Source organism: Macaca fascicularis, chromosome 1 (genome assembly GCF_037993035.2).
Source record: "Macaca fascicularis isolate 582-1 chromosome 1, T2T-MFA8v1.1".
Taxonomy (NCBI): Eukaryota; Metazoa; Chordata; class Mammalia; order Primates; family Cercopithecidae; genus Macaca; species Macaca fascicularis.
Genome location: NC_088375.1, coordinates 134,663,486 through 134,687,495, shown reverse-complemented (window position 1 = coordinate 134,687,495; position 24,010 = coordinate 134,663,486). Strand labels below are relative to the sequence as shown.

Sequence of the window (24,010 nt, the reverse complement as noted above, 5' to 3'; positions counted from 1 at the left end):
ACTTTACATGTAGAGCCAATGGAACTTCCCAATGGATTTGACATGGGATGTGCAAGAGAGCACAGTTAATGATAATTCCAAGGCTTTGATCTAACAATGGAATTCCAGTAGCTACCATGGAGGTGGCAGTGGGTGGAGCAGCCCTGGGAGAAAAGATGGTCAGGAGTCCCATTTTGGACGTGTTAAGTCTGATGTCTTAGACATGCAAGTCAAAGTCCTGCATGAAATGTGAGCTAGATGTGTGAGTCTCAAGCCACAGGAGAAGTCTGGACTGGAGATAAAGATTTGGGAATAAGCATCAGTTTCTTCATTTGTGACATGGGATTATTATTAATACCTACTAATCTGAAATTTAAAAGATTTTTTAATAAAAATATGTAGAGATGAGGCCTCGCTATGTTGCCTAGGCTGGTCTCGAACTCCTGAGCTCAAGCAATCCTCCCACTTCAGCTCCCAAAGTGCTGGGATGACAGGTGTGAACCACCACACCCAGCCTGAGATTTAAATTAGATAACACATATAAAGCACTGAGAACCACTGGGTACAGAGTAGAAATCCAAATTATGTTAGCTTAGTGGTCATCATAGTACCAGTTAGAGAAAACCACCTCACATTGTTCATTTTCCTGAGACATCACACATTGAATTGTCATCCCTCTATAGTGAGAAAAATTAACTAAGGCTGTAGCATGTATATAACTCATGATGCAGCCTACAAATACATTTCATTACTGAATAATCTGTACTGACATCCTCACCCTACCCCAACCTCTAACCATGTGAAAGAGCCATCCAATGATTCAAAAGGGAAAGAAAGAGGGATCGATGAAGAAATATCTTTTTACCCATCATTTGAGAATAAAACAGCAATCTGTTTTGACGTAAAATGGATTTACATAAAAACATCCTATTTAAGATATACTTACCCTACTCCAGCCTCCCCTGTATATAAATGGCAAAACAAAAGCAATGCAGGTGAGGGCAGTTGTGGTGAACATGAGCATTCGATGCACCTGCAAGGTAAAATGACAAATTGAGAAGACACTTATCCATGTAAGAGAAAGGTGGTGTTACAATGGGGAAAATAGGGAAAAGACCATGGGGTAAGATTCACTGAAGGCATGCATTCAACTGACATCTAATCACAGTTTGTAATCAGGTTAAAAAAAAAATTAGTATACAATTAAACTTTAAAGAAAACCCTAAGTTGCCATTCTCATCATTCAAAAGTGTATGCTAAGACTTCACCTGCACAGAGCAGCAGGAATGGATATTTCACACACAGAGCATATTTACTTGCCAAGTCTTTCATTTCCTTCCAAAGATATTTATTAAGCTCCACCATTGAGCACAGTGCTATAACAGGTGCAATGAAATAGTAAGGAAACAAACAAACAAAAAATACTGTCTCCTGAGGAGCTTCAGTTATAATTGAGTCAATAAGAGAAAAATATGTGAACTATGTAATTCATGATACAAATTAGGAGAATAGTAAGTGTGAAAATAGCCACTGTTTATTGATTATGCCAGGATAACTGGTGCAGACCAAAACTATCTTGGGGAAAGTAGGAGGCACCCTGTGTATGAGTGTGTGTATGGATGGAGATGGATGGCTGGATGGATAGATGGATGGATGGATGGATGGATGGATGGATGGATGGATGGATGGAAGGAAGGAAGGATGGATGGATGGATGGATGGAAGGAAGGAAGGATGGATGGATGGATGGAGATAGAGATAGAGATAAAACTATGACGCGTGTATATATACACATCATCAGCACCATAAATTTAAAGGCACTGGAGGATTCGAGTTGATAAAGAGAATACACAATCTTTGAGCTGGGAATATCCACATGAGCAGATAAGAGAGAGAGAGCACGAGAGCAAAGGCACTCAAGTGCAAGCAAGAAAGTAGTCACCTGGCAGCAAACCACAGGCAGAGAAAGAAAAGTAGCAAGGTGAGCCATGTAGCAGTACTGAGAACAAATCAAACAGATTGGCCCTCCCAGGCAATAGTGAAAAATGAGGCTAGATAAGGTAAACCTTACAATCTACAAATGTATATGAATATGAAGTGTCAAGGATACCCTCTTACAAAGTCAAAACTGTTCCAACAAGCAGTATTTTTTTCTACAGGCAGGTACATTCTTACCCAACATGAACTCATTGATTTTCCACTATATATGTAAATATCTATACTCCATGACCCATGAAACATAAGGTTTGGTTTGCTTTGTTTTGAAGGATATTCATTGGCTCTTGCTATGTTCCTATTAGTAGACTGCCTCCCCATCTCACGGGAAGGAAGAGCATGAAAAAGAACACGTTCAGTTTCTGTTCCCTCCTATATAGGAGATAGATGATCCCAAGTGATGAGTTAGAGATAACCAACATTCAATGGCCCACAACCAGAGGAGTGACCTTTGCTTTGAAGCACAGTAAGCTCCCACTATTTCTTTCTTCAGTTCCTCTGCATTCCTTGGCCTGACTTTACTCAGTGCAGTGTAGTGGGTGAATGCTCTTCCAACATATCCCTCTACAAACAGAGGTATAAGTAAAGGTCATTTGGGTCCCAAAGTCTATATTACAAAGGGACTCACATGGCCCTGACACATTCTCCAGTCCAGCCTGACTCTTCCTAAAACTGTCTGTATTCTTGTCTCTATCAAGCACCTTGTGTCCACTCTCACTTGATCAGGAAACCAAAGGGAAAAAGGAAGATCCCAGACCTACATCTGTAACCACAAAACACATACACATACACACATACAAACATACACATACACACATACTTCATATGTTTTCATGTTGCAGTGTTCAAATACTATGAAAATTGCGTTGAACTTTTTTCCCTCACCTACCTGAAACCAAGCTGCTTCACCAAGGAAGAAAGCTTTTGACCAAACTGGTTTGAAGAACCGGGCAACCAGTACACCTATGCTAACAGTAGTCATCCATGCCACAAACATTAAGGCACCTACAAGTGAGATAAATGTAATAGTAGACCATCACAAACTAATCAAGCTGTTGCTTAAATGATGAAGCCAAATGCTCAGAAAACATAAACAGCCAGCAAATACATTCAGCTGACATAAGTACAACCTAAATGGTGCTACACATCATAGTTTTACTACCATTACTCTTTTGAACAGCAAACACTTCTATAGCTCCTATTATGTGCTAAGTATTCTAAATGCTTTACATATACTAATTTAGTTGATCTTTACAACAATCCTATGATGTAGTTATAACTATTAGTCCAGTTTTGCTGAATAGGGAAACAAAGCCATAGAGAATTAAGTAGCTCTTCCAAGGTTACAAAGTTGGGATACAAACCCTATCTGATTTCAGTAACTGTGCTCTTAACCACTATACTAATAACTGCCTCTGCAGTTATTTCAAAAGCTTCTCACATCTCACTCCAAAAGGCAGTGAAAAACAAATAGGCATATTATTTCGGAATCCAATTACTACCAAACTGGAGCTACAACATGAGTAGAAGCAAATCAACAACAATAAAGTTACTTTCAAGCTTAACAGTGATGGCATTTATGGAAAACTTTACTGTAATGGATAACTCTGGAAAATATACAGGGAATATCCCAAATAAGGAAAGTTTCCCCCAAAACACTAAGAGTTTACAGTAGTTTAGTGTACACTACACTATTCCCATACTTTCAAATCCCATCTTTTTTAACAATAAGCCAGGCTAGTTTTCGAATGAAGTCAACTTTCATCTGTAGAACCAGAGTATATTAAAAGTCTTGGGTGTTTTGTTTTTTGTTTTTTGGGGGATGGAGTCTCACTCTGTTGCCCAGGCTGGAGTGCAGTGGTGCAAACTCAGCTCTATGCAACCTCCACCTTCTGGGTTCAAGAAATTCTCCTACCGGCCGGGCGTGGTGGCTCACGCCTGTAATCCCAGCACTTTGGGAGGCTGAGACGGGTGGATCACGAGGTCAGGAGATCGAGACCATCCTGGCTAACACGGTGAAACCCCATCTCTACTACAAAATACAAAAAACTAGCCTGGCGAGGTGGCGGGCGCCTGTAGTCCCAGCTACTCCGGAGGCTGAGGCAGGAGAATGGCGTGAACCCGGGAGGCGGAGCTTGCAGTGAGCCGAGATCCGGCCACTGCACTCCAGCCTGGGCGACAGAGCCAGACTCCGTCTCAAAAAAAAAAAAAAAAGAAAAAAAAAGAAATTCTCCTACCTCAGCCTCCCAAGTAGCTGGGACTACAGGCGCGCACCACCATGCCTGGCTAATTTTTGCTGAGATTACAAAGTGTTTAGTAGAGACAGGGTTTTGCCATGTTGGCCAGGCTGGTCTCGAACTCCTGACCTCAAGTGATCCGCCCACCATACCCTCCCACAGTGCTGGGATTACAGGCATGAGCCACCGTGCATGGCCTAGAGCCTTGTTTTTAGGCTACTGTTCTTCCAACTTCATTCTATTCCTCATTTAGGTATTATATATGATGCCTAAGTATAGCACTAAGTACTTTGCATGCTCTGAAATACTTGCACGTTGATCAATGCAACAACAAAATTGTACCTCTGAAACCAAACTACTGTAATAATTAAACAATCAAAATCACAGGCCATTCTTTTATTAGCATTTATTTTAATAAATGGTAAAAATTTAGGTCTCATAAAAGTTAAATTAACCCAGTAACACTTGACCCTGGCTGCAGTTAGAAACAACTAGGATAGTTTTTCAAAATTATAGATGTCTTAAAAACTCCACTGGTGATTTTAGCGTGTAGCCAAAGTTAAATCCACTGAATTAGCCCTACTCTCCATTTTTAATGAAAATTAGCAAACATTAAGATAGATGATGCTTACCAACAGCTGTGTCAAAAAAAAAAATAGATGCTGCTGCCTGCAAGTGTTACTGTTTAAACATAAAAGCTTTATAGGCCAGGCGTGGTGGGTCACGCCTGTAATCCCAGCACTTTGGGAGGCTGAGGTGGGCAGATCACGAGGTCAGGAGATCGAAACCATCCTGGCCAACATGGTGAAACCCCATCTCTACTAAAATTACACAAATTAGCTAGGCGTGGTGGCGCACGCCTGTAGTCCCAGCTACTCTGGAGGCTGAAGCAGGGCAATCTCTTGAACCTGGGAGGCAGAGGTTGCAGTGAGCCAAGATCACGCCACTGCACTCCAGCCTGGTGACAGAGGAAGACTCCATCTCAAAAAAAAAAAAAAAAAAAGCTTTATAAAAATTAGCTACATTATACCCACAACCATGCCTAATCCAGCCAGCACTGAGTCCGCAGGTAAGTTGATTCCACAAAGTAGTTACACATGTAACCTACCATGAACCTTCAGAAGGAGTACAGAATGGGATCCTCCTATGTTCTTTGGAGAGTCTGTCACATCATATTTTTCATAGGTAATCAAAGGCTGCTGAGAGTGCTTGTAAATTCGACCTGCAAATTAGAAACAAAATTAAACCTGACAAAGAATAATTACTGCCTCAGATTAAAAAAGGAATTGAGATATGGGCAGGGCATGGCAACAAAATTTCTTAAGGTAATAAAAAATAATTAAATATCAACAGAGATGTCATTCATATGCAAAAGCAACATAAAGATACATGCAAGGGCACACAGCCTTCCTGAAAAAAGTTAAAGAATATAGCCAACCTAGAGATGAATTAAAATGAGAACTAGGAACAGAGAATGTATAGTAAAAGAATTGGTGATATAAAGAGATAAGTTAAATAATAAATTAAAATAAACATTGTTAATATGGTCACAAACCATTGAAAAATGTTAAAAAATATATTGAAAAAGAATACATATTTTTAAAAAATCTACAAGCCATTGACCACCACCTGCATATAAAATCCTAGAATAAACTAACTGAAATTGGGCTGGGGGAAAGAGGATGGTTGGAAGACAAAGAAAAGCATTTTATGATATATTATTTCACACATGGTCAATTTGAACTAACAAACCAATATTCCAAATAGTAGTGACATAAGCAAATTGAGGATACATTATTTTAATATTACCATTTATTGTGTACAAAATTAAATCAGTGAATGTATAGAATTATTCCAAATGTGTGTGGATCTGTGTGTGTTCTTTCTAGGAATCTATCTTAGCAAAGATATACGTAAGGAAAGTTTACAGCAATGTTTTCCATGCTGGCAAAAAAAAAAAAAAAAAAAAAAACACTAACTAAATAGCCATCATTAGGGGAATGAGTAAATAAATTTTGGAACATACATATTTTTAGAATACTGTGCTGCATCAAAAATAAGACATTTAATATAACAAATATAAATACATGAAACTTTGTCTAAAACAAATGATAAATATTAGACCACAAACTACATCTTAATAATTTCCAAAAGGAAATAAAAGGATACAGGTTATATTATTTGCCCAAAATGCAACAAAACTAAAAATTAACATTGAAAAGCTAGGGGGAAAATGGTCCACCTAAATATTTATAAAACTACTCTTTTTAATAACCTTTGGATTAAATAAGAAATTAAAACTAAAACCACATGTCTTCATCAAGATGTATAACAATAAAGACACTTCATAACAAAACATGTGTGATGCAATCAAGGTACTATTCAAAAAATGTTTTTATCATCTTAAAAGCATTTCCTAACACACACACACAGAAATAATTTTATTCAAGGTGCATTTAAAGTAACAAAATATAACCTGGGAAACCAGAAAAAAAAGATCAATTAAAAACAAAGGTAGAACTTAAGCTAGTAACGCTAAAAATCAGAAAAGTCAATCCTCTAAAAGGATAATTAAAATCCATTGAGTTTTTGGCAACTCTGATACACAATGAAAGGAAACATCATAATGTTAGAAATTTAAAGGATGGCTGGGTGTGGTGGCTCACACCTGTAATTCCAGCATTTTGGGAGGCCGAGGCGGGTGGATCACGAGGTCAGAAGTTCAAGACCAGCCTGGCCAAGATGGTGAAACTCCATCTCTGCTAAAACTGCAAAAATTAGCCAGGTGCACTGGCAGACACCTCTAATCCCAGATACTCAGGAGGCTGAGGCAGGAGAATCGCTTGAACCTGGGAGGCAGAGGTTGCAGTGAGCGGAGATCCCACCACTGCACTCTAGCCTGGGAGACAGAGCAAGACTCCGTCTCAATTAAAAAAAAAAAAAAAAAAGGAAATTTAAAGGGTGACATAGCCGCCAATATGGAAAACAATTTTATATAAAAACACTGTATACAACTTTAAATCAGCCCCCAAAAATCTCAAAATCTAAACAAAATGGGTGAATTTGGGGGGAGAAATATAGAATTACAAAAACTGACCAAAGTAGTAGTAACCATGGAAAGTAATAACAATAAAAAAATTCTTTTTTTTTTTTTTTTTTGAGATGGAGTCTCACTCTGTCGCCCAGGCTGGAGTGCAGTGGCACGATCTTGGCTCACTGCAACCTCTGCTGCCCGGGTTCATGCCATTCTCCTGCCTCAGCCTCCCGAGTAGCTGGGATTACAGGAGCCTGCCACTGCACACAGCTAATTTTTGTGATTTTAGTAGAGACGGGGTTTCACCATCTTGGCCAGATTGGTCTTGAGCTCCTGACCTCCTGATCCACCTGCCTCGGCCTCCCAAAGTGCTGGGATTACAGGTGTGAACCACCACGCCCAGCCAAAAAATTCTTTTTAATTAGTCAAATATTTCCATCGAACATCCAGACTGTTATATGGGTGACTTCTACCACACCAGTAAAATTTTTCCCTAATTTGTTTTTTTATTTTATTTATTTATTTATTTTTTTATTTTATTTTATTTATTTTTTTTTTTTGAGGCAGCATCTCACTCTGTTGTCCAGGCTGGAGTGCGGTGGTGTAATCACAATTCATTGCAGCCTTGACCTCCCAGGCTCCAGAGATCCTCCCACCTCAACCTCCGAAGTAGCTGGGACCATAAACGCACACCACCACGCCCAGCTAATTTTTGTATTTTTTGTGGAGATGGGGTTTCATCACGTTGCCCAGGCTGGTCTCAAACTCCTGGGCTCAAGTGATCTGCCCAGCTCGGTCTCTCAAAGTGCTTGGATTACAGCATAAGCCACTGTGCCTCGCCTGTTAAAAATTATTTTTATTTAAACTCTTTTAGAGTTTACTCTATGAGTCTAGTATAACCCTGAAATCAAAACTACGCATGTGTACATTCACACAAGCGCCCCACACATTCACGCAGTCACAACATAAACCAAAATCACTTATGAATATAGATGTAAAAAGCTTAAAGAAAATATTAGTAAATCAAATCAGTTATATACTAAGAGAATAATAAAACATAACCAAGTAAGGTTTATTCCAGGAATGTGAGGATCATTCACCATCCAGAAATCTATTAAAGTAACGATAAAATACCATCTCAATCACTGCCCAAAAGACATTTGATGAAATTCAGCACACAGTCATATGAATTCTTAGTAAAGTTAGAAACAAAAGAATATTTCCTCAACACTATAAAGGATATCCACAAGAAAAATACAATAGACATTTAACACTGAATATCAGATGCATTTGCATCAAAATCAACAATAACCACAAAAATTCTTGCCACCTCATTGCTACCACTCTACATTATTCAGCAAGAACTAAATAATGCAATGAGACAAGAAAGAAAATGAGGGCTATTAATCTGTCATTATTTGCACAGGATATGACATTTATCCAGAAAAATCCAAAATAATCAACTGGAAAATTAGGAGGCTTAAATTTAAGATAAATATTCAATAATAAATAACTGTCCTATATGACAATATATTTACAATACGTATGAAAAACAATCCCATTCATAATAATTTGCTTTAGAGAACTATAAAATACACAGGAACAAAGTAACCAAAAATATGTATATAAGCCCTATGAAGATACGTAGAAAACCATAAAATTTCATTGAAAGACATATGCAGGTTTGGAATACATGGAATATCCCAGTGTGTTCCTGCATAGACAGGCTCACTATTACACAGAGTTATTCTCTAAATTGCTCTAAAATTGCATTACAATTTCAATCATAACCCCAACAGGGTTTTTAATAGAATTTGATAAATCAGCTTGAGCCAGAGAGTTGGGACAGCCTGGGCAACATAACGAGACCCCATCTCTATAAAAAATTAACTGAGAATGGTGGCACATGGCTGTAGTCCCAGCTACTAGGGAGGCAGAGGTGGGAGGATGGCTTGAGCCTGGGAGGTCAAGCTTCAGTGAGCCGTGATTGCACCACTGCACTCCAGCCTGGGCAACAGAGTGAGATCCTGTCTCAAATAAAAGAAGAATTCGACAAATTAGGTCTAAAGTTTATCTAGAAGAACAGATACACATGAAGAAGCAAAAATTCTTGAAAAAGAAGGCCAGAAGGGGTATCATGTTCTATCAAAACTCACAAACCTATTATAAAGCAACAGCAATTCTAACTAATGCAGGAACAAACAAACGTAACAATAGAAGAACAGATACACTAGAAATAATTCAATTTATTGATAGACTTTTAATGTATGATAAAGAGGCTTTTAAAGCAGTGAGAAAATGTGGACTATTAAAAAAATGGTGTTAGGACACCTGGTTACTCATCCAGTGAATACTATTTTACCATGGCTTGTTATAAGGCAGAAAATGAGAAAGAAGAGTTTTATGTAATGAATGCCTAGAGAAGAGAATGTCAAGAAGAAAAAGACAATAACTGTCAGGAGCTACAAAAGTGTCAAAAAGAAAATGATCAAGAAAACTATCAAAAATGACAAGAAAGGCACTGGGGAAGCTAAAAATCCTGCATTCATTGAGTGGTAGTGATGAAAAAGAGACTCCAAGCCCAACAACCCTGAGAGACAAGTTGGAAGAAAATGTGTTTAAACTCTGAATCACTGTAGAGTCATGAACTAAGCATGAACTTAACCTTCATGAAAGCAGAAGTCCATTATGATTTCAGAATTCCATTGTGTGGCTCCATTATAATTTTGTAGTCTTGCTCAAAGGGAGTTCATGCTTAGTGCAAGAACCGGCAGTAATAGGTTACCTACAGTATTCCTAAATTCTTTAAATAACAGGTCATGTGATAGCTGTGTCTCTACTTCATTAATTATTAAAATTGGTAGATTTCCTCATTGTGAATTACTTAATTACCCAAGTGATTTCTATCTTTCAGTTTAAACAGTCAGTATTTCACATGACTGCTTATCCCAAGACAGGATAATGTCAGCAACATGAAGAAAATAGCAGTTAGAAAAAGGTTTTAAATGGATAGCCTGTTAGGAAACTTTATTGAAATTGGATACATTTTACATTTATATGGGTTACAGAGATTATATGATTGCTTTGAAAATTGGTTTAAACCTTACAAAGTCTTACTGCTTTTAAGCGGAATTCAATATATAAATGGTCCACATGCATAAAGCTAAGTAATAGAAGAGGCAATGATTTATGTGATAACTGTCATTTGTTCCCTGGTACAAAAAGATTGGAAAATTCATTTCCAGGGATAGCAATCTCCAGGTTTGTTTATTGGAGTGTTTTGTTTTGTGTGCTTTTCACTCTACCAGTAAAAAAAAAAAAAAAAAAAAAAATAGCTTGTGCTCCTAATATATGTATATTTTTGTTAATAAACAGATTCATGTTTATTGCATTATATTGTATTAATATCTATTACACCTAATACATATTGTATCAATATCTATTATATCTAATACATATTAAGATATTAATATGTATTAATATCTTATGTACACCAGCAGTCCCCAACCTTTTTGCCACCAAGGACCAGTCCAAGAGAGACAATTTTTCCATGGAAGAGGGGGAGGGATGGTTTTGGGATGAAACTGTTCCACCTTAGATCAAAACGCACTAGATTCTTATAAGGAGCACACAACCTAGATCCCCGACATGCGCAGTTCACAATGGGGTTCGTGCTCCTATGAGAATCTAATGCCACCGCTGATCAGACAGGACAGTAATGCTCACTCGCTCACCTCTCACCTCCTGCTGTGCGGCCCAGTTCCTAACAGGTCACAGACCAGTACCAGTCCATGACCTGTCAGTTGGGGATCCCTGACGTACACTATAAAACATATTAAAATATTTAAAATTTTAATGACAAAAAGTAAATCTAAACAAAGTTCTAGTATTGTTCCCTGTATCCCCTGGCCTGCCTTGCAATGTGTATAGCTTACTTGGGAAAACCCCATCCTAGAGCAGTAAGTTATCAAACTACAGCATACATAAAACCACCTGGGATGCCTATTAAAATGCAGATTCCATGCACCAACAAAAGAGACTCAGTGGGTCTGAGATGGAGTTCAGGAATCTGCACTGCTAGCAGTCACTCCAGGTGGTTCTGAAGCACATTAAGCCCCACATTTGGAGAAACACCACAGAGAAGTCAAGGCAGAGATTCTCCCTCCCATGCCATCAGCACAGCAACATCAGTTGGCAAGGGAGGGGGAACAATTCTCTATTTTCACATGGATCATCCATTAACTAGGTGTTTCTGAGGGAGTGTTAGAACTATCATTTAAAAGAAAACATGTTCTGATTTCTACGTTGCTAAACTATGAAGAAACATGTGTGCTGTATACCCACACATATAAAATTTATTATACAACAGAATTCCTCCATTTAAATGAAATGGTTTTTCTCTAAAGTATATTTTAAGTATAAAACTTTAAAAAGTATAAACCATTAAATCGTCTAACAATTTAAGAAATCCATTTGCATCAATAATCATTTATGAAGCATCTATACATGTTGGGCGCTGATATGGTTTGGTTCTGTGCCCCCTCTCAAATCTCACTTTGAATTGTAATCTCCATGTGTTGGAGGAAGGGCCTGGTGGGAGGTGACTGAACCATGGGGTAACACTTCCCCCTTGCTGTTCTCGTGAAAGTGAACGAGTTCTCAGGAGATCTCATTGTTTAAAAGTGTGTGGCACTTCCACCTTCACACTCTCTCTCTCCTGTCACCATGTGAGATGTGGCTACTTCCCCCTTGCCTTCTGCCATGATTGTAAGTTCCCTGAGGCCTCCCCAGCCATGCTTCCTGTACAGGCTGTGGAACTGTGAATCAATGAAATCTATTTTCTTCATAAGTTACCCAGTCTCTGGTAGTTCTTTACAGCAGTGTGAGAAGGGACTAACACAGACACCAAAAGAAGCAGTCTGATATTAAAAAAGGATACAACTTTTATAATTGGAAGCAACCTGGGTTTAATTTCTGACGCTGCTACTTGTTTGATTTTGAACAAGTTGCTTGGCCCTACTAGGTCCCAGTTTCCTTATCTCTAAAAAAAAGCAACAAAATACCTACATACAAAGCCTCTGTGAGAAATAAAAGAGATACATGTAATATGCAACAAGTGATGGCTGCAATCATAACAATGCAATCACCTGCACTTTAGTAGTAGCTGTTTAAAACACAAATACTTGACCTTTTCCTTATTGAAAGTTAATTCCGGCCGGGCGTGGTGGCTCAAGCCTGTAATCCCAGCACTTTGGGAGGCCGAGACGGGCGGATCACAAGGTCAGGAGATCGAGACCATCCTGGCTAACACGGTGAAACCCCATCTCTACTAAAAATACAAAAAACTAGCCGGGCGAGGTGGCGGGCGCCTGTAGTCCCAGCTACTCAGGAGGCTGAGGCAGGAGAATGGCGCAAACCCGGGAGGCGGAGCTTGCAGTGAGCTGAGATCCGGCCACTGCACTCCAGCCCGGGCTACAGAGCAAGACTCCGTCTCAAAAAAAAAAAAAAAAGAAAGTTAATTCCCTACATTTCCCATGTTCTTTTTATTTTTGAGACAGGGTCTCCCTCAGTTGCCCAGGCTGGAATGCAGTGGTGCAATCATAGCTCACTGCAGCCTCTACCTCCTGGGCTCAGGCAATCCTTCCACTTCAACCTCCCAAGTAGCTGGGACCACAGGTGCACACTACCACACCCAGCTAATTTTTTTTTTTTTTTTTTTTTGAATAGAGACCAGGTTTTGCCATGTTGCCCAGGCTGGTCTGGAACTCCTGGGCTCAAGCAATCCACCTGTCTTGATCTTTCAAAATGCTGGGATTATACGCATGCGCCAAGGCACCCAGCCCATTTCCCATGTTCTAAAGTACTGAATACATAGGCTCTAAAGGCCAAATTCCAACTGCATCGTTTACTTGTCTGGGCAAATTACTTCACCTTTCTAAGTCCAAATTTCCTCCTCCAAATAATAATAGTACATTTCTAGCTTGTATTTTATGAAGATAAAAATGAAGAATCTATCTAAAATGCTTAGCCACTGACTCGCATTCAGTAAGCACTGAGTAATTTTTACTCATTATTATCAAGCCATATTAAGAAATTATTACTCACATTAAGAAATTTTTACTCATTATCAAGCCATATTAAGAAATTATTACTCATATTAAGAAATTTTTACTCATTATCAAGTCATATTAAGAAATTATTTTCAAGCCATATTTGGTGTTGCTGGTACAAACAAGAGTAAACGATTTGACTAAGGTAACTACATGTGTCGCCTATATCTAAATCTAAAAATGTTCCTTTAGCATTCTTCCTTCACCTAAAAAAATAAATAAAAACAAGCAAGTTAATTAATTTAAATGTTCCTAAATTTTAACATTAAACAGATATTTTATCCTGCTTCAAAACTTTTTGAGAGTCTGCTTTACCAAGATTAAAAAGTCTTAAACACATGATAGAATTGTAGGCTTTTCACAATTTGCCTGTATCACATTTCCTGTTCTTCCTTTCCTTTACCCCATCCCTGTCTCTCTACTGTAGACATCTACCTTCTCACCATTTTCAAAGTGGGCTGTATTCTCAAAGTTCTGGCGCAGTGTTATCTCCTAAGAGATGAGTCATTAAATACGACATTGGCGTTTCCTGCAGTTCCTCAAAAACCATTAGCCAAGACCTCAAACAAAATCGAATTATTCCTATTAATATGTGTTGCAATATCCACCAGGGTAGCCTTCTTGAGAATAAAGATTCAGACTCATAAAACTACATTAGGCTGTACTTGGCATCAGAGTCATGTAGAAAGATGTGAGACAGGAAACATACCACACCCAGGGCAGTGGGAGGCATTCTCCCCTCAATGGGAGGTCTCACAGCAGCTTACTCAGCTGTCCAGGAGCTATTCTCTCTTTCCCCTCCCCACCTCCCTAGAGAAAGCTCAGGTCTAAGGATTTGAGATTCATATTGGGCAAGTTTCCCCACAGGAGCCAATATCTCTTGCAACAACCCCAAAGGTACCGTTTCTAGGTCCCCTGCAATGTCAATCTACTATCACTACACTCAGGGAAGCCCAAATAAATGGCTTCTTATTAGGTATTTATAGTTCTTCTGGTCACACGCATTTTACTAATCAGAAGCCATTTTGATCATGAGCAGTGTTGTCTCATAACACAGTGGACACTCTACCTCTGTTTCCAGCAAAATTTTTCTTCCTTTATCCAGTTTCTGGCAAATTTTGACATTTATAGGAAAGTGTGTGCCTTAAAAATGGGCAATTACAGTAGTTTTTCCAAAAATGGGGGAAAGAGAGGGAAGAAGAGAGAAAAAGAAAATACTTGAAAAGACAGCTTGACAATATACTTACCATCATTAGCTGCACCATCTGCTAGAAATATATAATAGCTTGTGTTTAGATCAAATCTATTCTTAACTCCAGGAAGGGTAATGTTTCTTCTGAAAGAACACTGCATAACACCATCCACCAACCTCCAAGCCATATCCTCAAGGGTATCCTATAAACACACACAATGGGTCTTCTCAGCACTTTCCAAAGATTTGCTAAAAATAAGATATGATCAAAATCCTGCCCTGTTCAGTTTCCTTTCTCTAGATCATATGTGCATGCTTTGTCTGCAGTGTCATTGTTTTTCCACTTCCGCTTTGAAGAGAACAAGAAACATTTTCTCCCAGTTTATTTGTCTTTATCCCATTTGGCAAAAAGGAAAAATATTATTTTTACTTTGAGCCAGAACCCCACAATTCCTCTACCTAGGTTAGAAATTTTAGCAGATGTACTAACTCCATCTGGCCACGAGTATACAATCAAAAACACTGAAAAAAACAGTTAACGAGTACTACCCTAGGGGCCAAAATGCAACATGTAACTGGGGAGAAGTTCAAACCAGCCATGGGAGTCAGCCCCATGGGAAAGCTGTGCACAGTTATGTCATTGAATGACAGCTACTGCTCAGTCAGAGCTCATTTGCTCTGTCATTAAGTGATAGCTACTGCTCTTTCAGAGCTCATTTGCTTGTCAACTGTCCTGCAAAAAGGACACTTTTGTACCAGAAATAGCCCACCTTCAATACACATGCCAACGAAGGGCACTTAAGACAACTGTCCAAGGCATCTCCAGCCTTCGCCAAATGTGCTCCTCTTTCTCACTAGTCAAGAAATTTTGTCACTAATGTCATCCTCTTCTTAGAAACCTGTCTGTAAGCTTTTGAAAGGAAGCTGATGCCCTGACCATCTTAATAAACCACAAAGTACTTTTTTGTGAGATAACAACCAAAAGGATGGAAGTGACACAAGCAAGAATTCATGTTTTCCTACAAGAGAAACTTCTGAAGTGTAGAAAAGTTTCTCAGAGATCATTACGAGAGGAGCCCTGCTGGCAGGCCCCCGCTCAGGCTAGGTGTAACTGTGGGGGTTGGAGGCGATCTAGTAGCACAGCCACGCCAGTGATAGCCACACAGCCGGAAAGCGAGTCTCAGGTGGAGGTTCCAGAATTTTCACACCTACCCTGGAGTCCATTACAGGGTGACTTCGCCCCGTTAAATGGGAAGGCTGGATGTACACAGTCTGATCTTCATGAATACACAGATATGCATCATCATCACCCTGAAAAACAATTGTGAATGAGAAAAAAAAAAGTTCAAAGGAATTTCAGCATTTTATTTTCTTTTTATAAAAAAGTACCTCAGGAAACCAAGTATTATTTGATGCTTTTAAAACATAATTTATTGAATCGTGAATGATGCTATGAATTCTAGAGAATTGGTTGTCTAATTTGCGAGTTGCAAATAATTTTGTTATAATACAAAAGGAATAGAATTTCAGTGTAAAATAATAGATTAAGATAGATATATAACGTTTATATGTTCATAAACCCATCACTAATCGAACACCACTTTAATATTTTCATGTATATTCATCCAAACCTATTTGTATTATACCTATTTTTTCCTTCCCAAATGGGAAAATACAGAGTTCTGTTATCTTTTTTCAATTAACTTACCATAACCAATATTCCAGATATTTATTTATTTATAAACATCTATATCCTACACACTTTAATGACCAAATACACCGCATTGTACTGGATATTTTTTGGTAACTTCTAAAATGGAAGACACTGTAAAGAAATATTGCTACACAGTGTACATATTCAATAGATTTAATGCTATATAACTGAGGTAAAAATACCTGTACTCAAGGAGGAATTAGTCTACCTCTTACCTATCCTTTAGTCTCCAAGAATCCTTAACTCTGAAAGTTAGATCTTATTCTTTAAAGTGATAATCAAGCCAGGCATAGTGACTCACACCCATAATTCAAGCACTTTGGGAGGCCAAGGCAGGAGGATTTCTTGAAGCCAGGAGTTAGAGATCAGCCTGGGCAATATGGTGAGACTTCGTCCTAGAAAAAATTTTTTTAAAATCAGCCAAGCATGGTGATGCATGCCTGTGGTCCCAGCTACTCAGAAGGCTAAGGCAGGAGAATCACTTGAGCCCAGAAGGTCAAGTCTGCAGAGTGCCATGATCATGCCACTGCACACCAGCCTGGGCAACTGAGGGAGACCTTGTCTCCAAAAAATAGAAATAAAATAGAATAAAATAAAGTGATAATCAAAAAACAGACTGTCAATTAATAGGGGAAAAAAGAATGAAAAAGAATACCAAAAAAAGCAGCAGACTGTAACTTCAAAGTACATTTAAACAATGGTACAAAGGAATAATCTTGATTTTAAGTTATTGTCCATGGTTTGGTCTTTCACTTGGTTTCTCCATAAACTATCTAACAAGGTTCTTTATGTGGGTTAGTCATCCAGTTCCTTATACAAGGTCCAAGACTACCCGGTTATAACAAATCTTGTTATAAATTCCAATATTAGATTCTAACATATTTCTATAGTTTCAGATTCAACTTTATTTTTAAATGTTCCACTTTTGAAAACTCTCAAGGATATACTCTTAGCAAAGCAATTATGTACTGTTACACATATTACAGTAAAATCAGAATTAGCCCAATTCAAGATAAGAAATTTGGAGCAATCATGACTTAAACCAGGAGTCAACAAACTATGGCCTGCAAATCAAATTCAACCTAGAGCTTGTTTCTATACAGCTCATAGTTTAAGAATGACTTCTACATAATTAAGTGGTGAAAAGAAGAATATTTCATGACAAATGAAAATATATCAAACTGAAATTCAATGTCCATGTTTCATTGGAACACAGCCACATTTATTCATATACATATCATCTATGGCTGCTTTTATACTACAACAGAGTTTAGTAGCTACAACAGAGGCCATATTGCCCACAAACTCTAAAATAGTTACTATCTGGTCCTTATAGAAAACGTTTTCTGAACCCTGATTTATTTTTTATTTTTTAAAAAAGTAGAGATGGATTCTCGCCCTGTTGCCCAGGCTGGTCTTGAAATCTTGGGCTTAAGCAATCCTCCTGCCTCAGCTGCCCAAAGTGATGAGATTACAGGTGTGAGCCACCATGCTAGGCCTGAACCCTGATTTAAACAATGCATGTTTTCTAGAATATCATGAATGAGACATAGAAATTCTTTTGTTACATAAAAAAAATTAATACAAATAATGATTGATTTGAGGCAAACTGAGGATAAGAAAGCAAATAAAATCAATACAAGTAGACCTCCCAAATAATGGAGAAGATGATGGGGATAGAGAGCAGGTAACTCTCAGTCCTCACTATTCCAAATGAAGAGTAAGTGAAGGTGCTACTGCAACCTCAGGCTCCAGGCAGTTCTAGAAACCTCAAGTTTGAAAGCATAAAAGTACACCATATAAGAACTTCCACCAAATCCCTGGGTTTTAATGAAGCTCTCTCCCCAGTTTCCTCTCTCAAGTCAAGCATTTAGAGAGCATCCTATGAGAAAACATTATGCTGGACACTGTGGGAGAAACAAAGATGACTTTGTTATAAGAATATGGCTCTTACAACCTAAAGCTATGTTTTAATGAGGCAGACAGATAGAATAAGTGACACAAAAAGACAAATTATGTATGGCCAGAGAATTGAAAATGGCTTACCAGAAAAGAGAGTAATTAAGCAGACCTTAGAAGATAAAACATATTTATAGGAGGACAAGGTAAAGATGATATTAAAGGAAAGGTTTTCCAAGTTGAAGAACTTCTAGGACCAATGATATAGAAATATGAAAATTTTAAGAAACAGCTAGTTTTGCTAGCTAAAATACGTAAAGGATAAAAAGAAAGCTCTAAGGCTGAAAATTCCAGAAGTATTCCCAAAGTAGTGAGCACCATGCTTTAAGAAAAAGAATAGCTTTTCTATAATTACTGAAGTTTTGCCAAAGGTTTGGAGGGATATTTTTGAGACAATTTTTTTTCTTTTCCTTTTTTTTTTTTTTTTTTTTTTTTTGAGACAGGATCTTGCTCTGTCACCCAGGCTGGAATGCAGTGGTGCAAATACAGCTTACTGCAGCTTTGACCTCCTGGGATCAAGTGATCCTCCCACCTCAGCCTCCCAAGTATCTGGGACCACAGGTGCATGCCACCAAGCCCAGCTAATTTTTTATGAATTTTTTGTAGAGATGAGGGTCTCGCCATGGTGCCCAGGCTCATCTTGAATTCCTGGGCTCAAGCAATCCTTCCACCACAGTCTCCCAAAGTGCTGGGATTATAGGCATAAGCCGCCACGCCCAGCCAAGACGATCTTAAATGTGGCTTGGGGAGAAAATTCCAATGGCTGTATGAAGGATGAAATGGAAGAAGAAATCATGGAAGCAAGGGGACTAATGACAGTTTACTGGAGCAGTCCAGGAAGCAGACAGTACAGCTACAAGCCAAATCAGAGATAGTGACAATGCAATAAAGAGAATGAAAGAGGTGTGTCAAAGATAGAATCAGAAGTACCTGGGAGATCAGTAGCAATGAACATATTAGTACCCAAATCTTGATTTCTAGATACTATTCCTACTAAAAGGAAATAAAGTCCTTTTGAGAAATGATGAAATGCATGAAAGTATGAATGGAGAACATTTTGTTACACCAGAAACAAAGATACGCTCAAAAGTGGTAGAGACATCAAAAGGGCACAGAAGCCTGCTTGAAAGGGCTCCCATTGGCCACATTTGGGTCAATATGACCCTCTAAAAGAATGAATGGTGGTAACGAACTACAACACAATGGACAAAAGAAACCCATTAGTCCATAGTGTTACTATAAAAGGGAAGGGTAAGTGCAGAGGAAAAAAAACTCGTATTTTCATAAAAACGTCAGCTAAGAAGTAAGTTAGATGATCAGTATTTTGCAACCACAAATGTAACAACTGATTCATACGAGAAACATCAATAAATGCAAAAACCTAGTTACAGGCTATTGGGGAACAGAATATTCATACAGACTCAAAGTATCATCCCACATATTACTTATTACAAAAAGAAAATAGACTTCATGGTACAGAAATCTGACAGACACCAGTGATCAAACATAGTATCATCAATAATAGAACAATTGGACATTATGAAACTTTCGAAATAATGCACTGATGTGGAAATAATATCCCTTATGTAGCATTTGTGCCAAAAAGTCTTAACACAAATCTATTATATAAATTGTAGAATATTCTACAAATAACTGGCCTGAATTTAATTTATAAAAAGGAAAAAGGATAAAATAACTGTTCTGAAGTAAAGGAGATCCAAGAGATATAACAACTAAATGCCCTGAGTAATAACTGATTGGATCCTGAATAAGAAATATTTTTAAAAAACAAAGGACTTTATTGGGACAACTGGGAAAACTGGAATACAGATTGTATGTTACATAAAAGTATTATATCATTATTAAATTTTCTTAATGTGATAAAAATATTGCGGTAATTGTAGAATGCCCATGTTCTTAGGAGACACATGTTGAAAACCTTAGAGATGAAATGTCATGATTATCTATAATTTACTTTCAAATAATTCAAGACAAAAATATGTATTTATATACACCACATAAATCAACTGAGATAGACGGAAATAGAGAGACAAAGTGGCAAATCTAGGTGAAGGACTTATGGGTGTTCATTGTACTATCTTTTTAACTTTTATTGAGGTTTAAAACTTTTCAAAACAAAAAGTTGGAAATGGCAGGAGGAAGGATCTGAGAGATGGATGAAAGGAAGGAATCCAAGTCACAACCAACATTTCTCTGAATACCAGAGAAGATGCTGGCAGCAGTAAATGAGGTGTTTATAAACTGCCTAGGACAGCACCCAACAAGAAGCAAGCCATCGACAATGGTAGCTGCTTTCCTGACATTGCTGATCACCAAGAATGGGGAAGACAAGGAGACATCAGGAGGCATAATAAAAAGTTCAGTCTTTTAGATGTTGCTTTGTGCTGTCCAGGAACACACATCTGGATGAGACCAGCCTGCAGCTGGAAATCAAAGTCTGGAGTCCAAGGGAGTTCAGGATTGGGGACATCCTGGAATTGGGGCATGGAGAGATCATGTATGGAGTAAGATGATAAAGCACAGTGGAAGGGGAAGGAAGGAAGCTAATAAAGTGCATACTTGATAGACTTTACATTATTTAACAAAATATCTCAAATAGGAAAGAGGCATGTACAGTACATCTTCAATTAAAGTCATAGGCAAGTTCTTGAAAACTGTGACTTTAAGCAAAACAACATACAACATGGCCAATATTTTTTTCCTCATCAATGTCATAACAAAACGATATTGAAGGAAATGATATTATTCAAGGGACTGCTGTATGTAGCCTCACTTAAAGTTAGAGGCTCCAAGAACCTATTGACGACATTAAGTAAGGACTTATTGTACTTGGAAATTCGGTTAAAATTCACACATTAGCAAGTCATTATTATCAGAAATAGGGTAAATTACACATTTTGATTTTAGTGATGAGGTCTATCATACCAAAATAATTGCTAACATTAATTTACAAGCCAAATTGAAAACGGGTATAATTTGGTTATCGAATGAGTATTCGTGACATCAGATACCTTCAGTATTTAAATTTACATTATACACTCCAAAGGAACAGCAGGTCACAAAAATACCCGAAAGTTTCAAAAGTATAACCAAAAATAGAAATAACCACTTAAAAAATATATTTTGAGGATGATTCATTTCCCCCAAGTTAGGCAAACAGGTGTACAGATTATTTTAATCATTAAACAGGATTGCTCTGTAAATCAACTGCACCTGCGTAATTAAGTCTTTTTTGTAAACATTTTTGATGAGTACTATACTGGAAACAGATAAGATTTCTAAGTAAGATAAATATATCTTGAATTAGAGATAAATGCTTTTGTGCCATCAATGCCTACAATTTAGAACAGAATAACTGACCTACCTGTGGGCTACTCATTACCATACTGAATGCAGTAATAGTCTTTCCCTCTTGCTTACAGGTTTTATGTAACCAGTAAAAGGAAATGTATCCATACACTATGGCATGAATTTTGGCTATAAAGTGACTGGAATAAGTTGGGTGTTTGGTTTGTTTTTTTTTTTTTTTTTAAGTGACTAGAGCATATATCTAAATGAGTGCTGTAACTCAGAGATGAACCTTAATTAAAATATACATTCATTCAACAGGTTAATCCTTTTTGGACTCATTTTCAGAATTTCCTTTCTAGCCAATTTTATCACATTCACATGACAGCAGCACTACACCACCTATCATTATTGCTTTATAGTCACACTTTATTTTTAACTCAACCTCATTCACCTTATATACTAAATGTAGTTCATTTTTACCAACACTAAGAATATCCAAAAGAACATGCTACAGGTCTGATGGCAATCACAAAAGGAAGTGGGGAAAATGTTTTGAACAATCACCGCATCAGCTGAGCAAGTATAAAATTCCCTATACAAGCAACTTGGAAGGGGAAGGATTCATTATTTCTTACGTTATTTTTTTAAGTACATGATATCTTTTGTATCTCATAGACTTAAGGTATATCTTTTGTTGAATGAAAGAGGATGGCAAGTGCATTCCAGAGGTGTCTAGCGAAATACGTAGGTCATGCATACATACTGAAATGGTATCCTATTAAAGAAAGTTAGTTACATCCAGTGTCCTACAATACTTGCAAACGCTGCTCCAGGACCAATGTGATCAAGAGTATTTTCAGGATAAGCATTAGTTCTTCTATTACAGCCATGTCTGAGTTCCTTTTCTTTTTCTGAAATATGATTCCCTAAAGAGGTGGTGTTAAGTTTAAATCCTGATAAGAAGAAAACCCTCAGGACAAGACCCCTTGCCTGTGTTAATAAGGGGCTTTCTCCATTTCTGGTCCTCCCTATACCCCAGGCCCACTCTGCTTGAACAGGACTTATATGTGTCCTGGCCACAATACTCTTCCTGCTTCCTAGGAAACCGAGGTGCTTATGCGGGCCTCTGCTCTTCCACACCACAGCACAAGGCTGCCACCTACAGAATCACTGAATCCATTTCAGCACTACCCAGGGTGAGTGAGAATCTGCTTAAAATAAATGCTGCCTTCTGCTGATTTGACAAAGGAGCCTACTGTAATACATGCCACCTGGATATACAAGTTTAATTCTCTGTTTAGGAAATGCACTGATGACTACTAAAATAGGACACCAAGAGCAGGAACACATGCTTTAGTTCTGGCCACGTGAATAAATAATTCTGGTTTGAAAAGCATCACAAAAAACACGACATTTTGCGTAGAAAAACTTTTCTTAACTGTATTTCCTGCTTTATCGCAAAGAGATAGACATATAAAATAGCAAATACACTGGAAATAAAATGATCTTCCTAACTTTCCTTAGGACAGCCTGTTCTTGGAAGTAATTGTCAAACTGTTAAAATCACACAGTACTCAAAGCTGTTTAACTTAGAATCTGTTCTAAGTTAGTTTCTCCTTTCTTATTCCACCCTTACGTATGATCATTTGACCCTGGAACAAACACCTTCAGTGATTCTCCTTTTGGTTTTTGGGGGGTTCTTTTGGATTTTTTTTTTTTTTTTTTTTTTTTGAGATGGAGTCTCGTTCTGTCACCCAGGCTGGAGTGCACTGGCGCAATCTTGGCTCACTGCAACCTCTGCCTCCCAGGTTCAAGTGATTCTCCTGCCTCAGCCCCCCAAGCAGCTGGGATTACAGGCACCCGCCATGACGCCTGGCTAATTTTTGTATTTTTAGTAGAGATGGGGTTTCACCATCTCGGCCAGGCTGGTCTTGAACTCCTGACCTCGCAATCCACTCTCCTCGGCCTCCCAAAGTGCTCGGATTACAGGCATGAGTCACTGCGCCCAGCCGTGATTCTCCTTTTGTTACCACTTATGTAAGTGAGAGGTACCAACCATCCATTGGTCATGAGACAATGCAAAGGATAAATAGCCTTTACTGGGGCCACTCATTTCAACCATCACCGATTGGTCATCTCTTGTGAAGGATAAGAAGACACAGGAAGCCTCCTTCTCTGGGTCACAGTTCAAAGGACTCCTAATACAGAACTTCTTGTTCCCACAATCTGAGGCACTGAACTAGAAAAATGACAGAGGAAAAAAAATCTTAATTATCAAACAAGCAGTTCATGGGCAATGACAGAAGAATAACTACCTTCAAGTACGGGTAGCTCCCAAATTAACGAGAATACCTTTCAATAATAAGCATTCAAATGGAAACAAAAGACACATCCCAAATTAAAAATGATCGGAGCAGTAGTTAGGTTATGAACTTTTAAACTTAATTAATTTTAATTAAAATTTGCAAAACACACACTT

At 38.0% G+C, this 24,010-nt stretch overlaps 1 protein-coding gene across 8 annotated transcripts in view; it reads right to left on the bottom strand.

The window, feature by feature from the left end:
* Nucleotides 1-24,010, bottom strand: part of FRRS1 (ferric chelate reductase 1) — a 68,123-nt gene that overhangs the window by 7,452 nt on the left and 36,661 nt on the right. For 6 of the 8 annotated variants that reach the window (XR_012417317.1, XM_015432318.4, XM_015432315.4 and 3 more), the window contains 6 exons: nt 23,588-23,770; nt 15,759-15,857; nt 14,602-14,749; nt 5,319-5,432; nt 2,863-2,978; nt 926-1,012 (listed from right to left, as the gene is read on the bottom strand). Coding sequence is in view for 7 of the 8 variants with exons in the window: in XM_015432318.4 (XP_015287804.3) it covers nt 926-1,012; nt 2,863-2,978; nt 5,319-5,432; nt 14,602-14,749; nt 15,759-15,857; nt 23,588-23,770 (747 nt within the window). In the remaining variant the exon portion in view is untranslated. Of the gene's footprint in view, nt 1-925; nt 1,013-2,862; nt 2,979-5,318; nt 5,433-14,601; nt 14,750-15,758; nt 15,858-16,475; nt 16,495-20,401; nt 20,712-23,587; nt 23,771-24,010 lie in introns of those variants that run through there. The other 2 variants (XM_074000871.1, XM_074000877.1) reach the window with 2 other exon arrangements.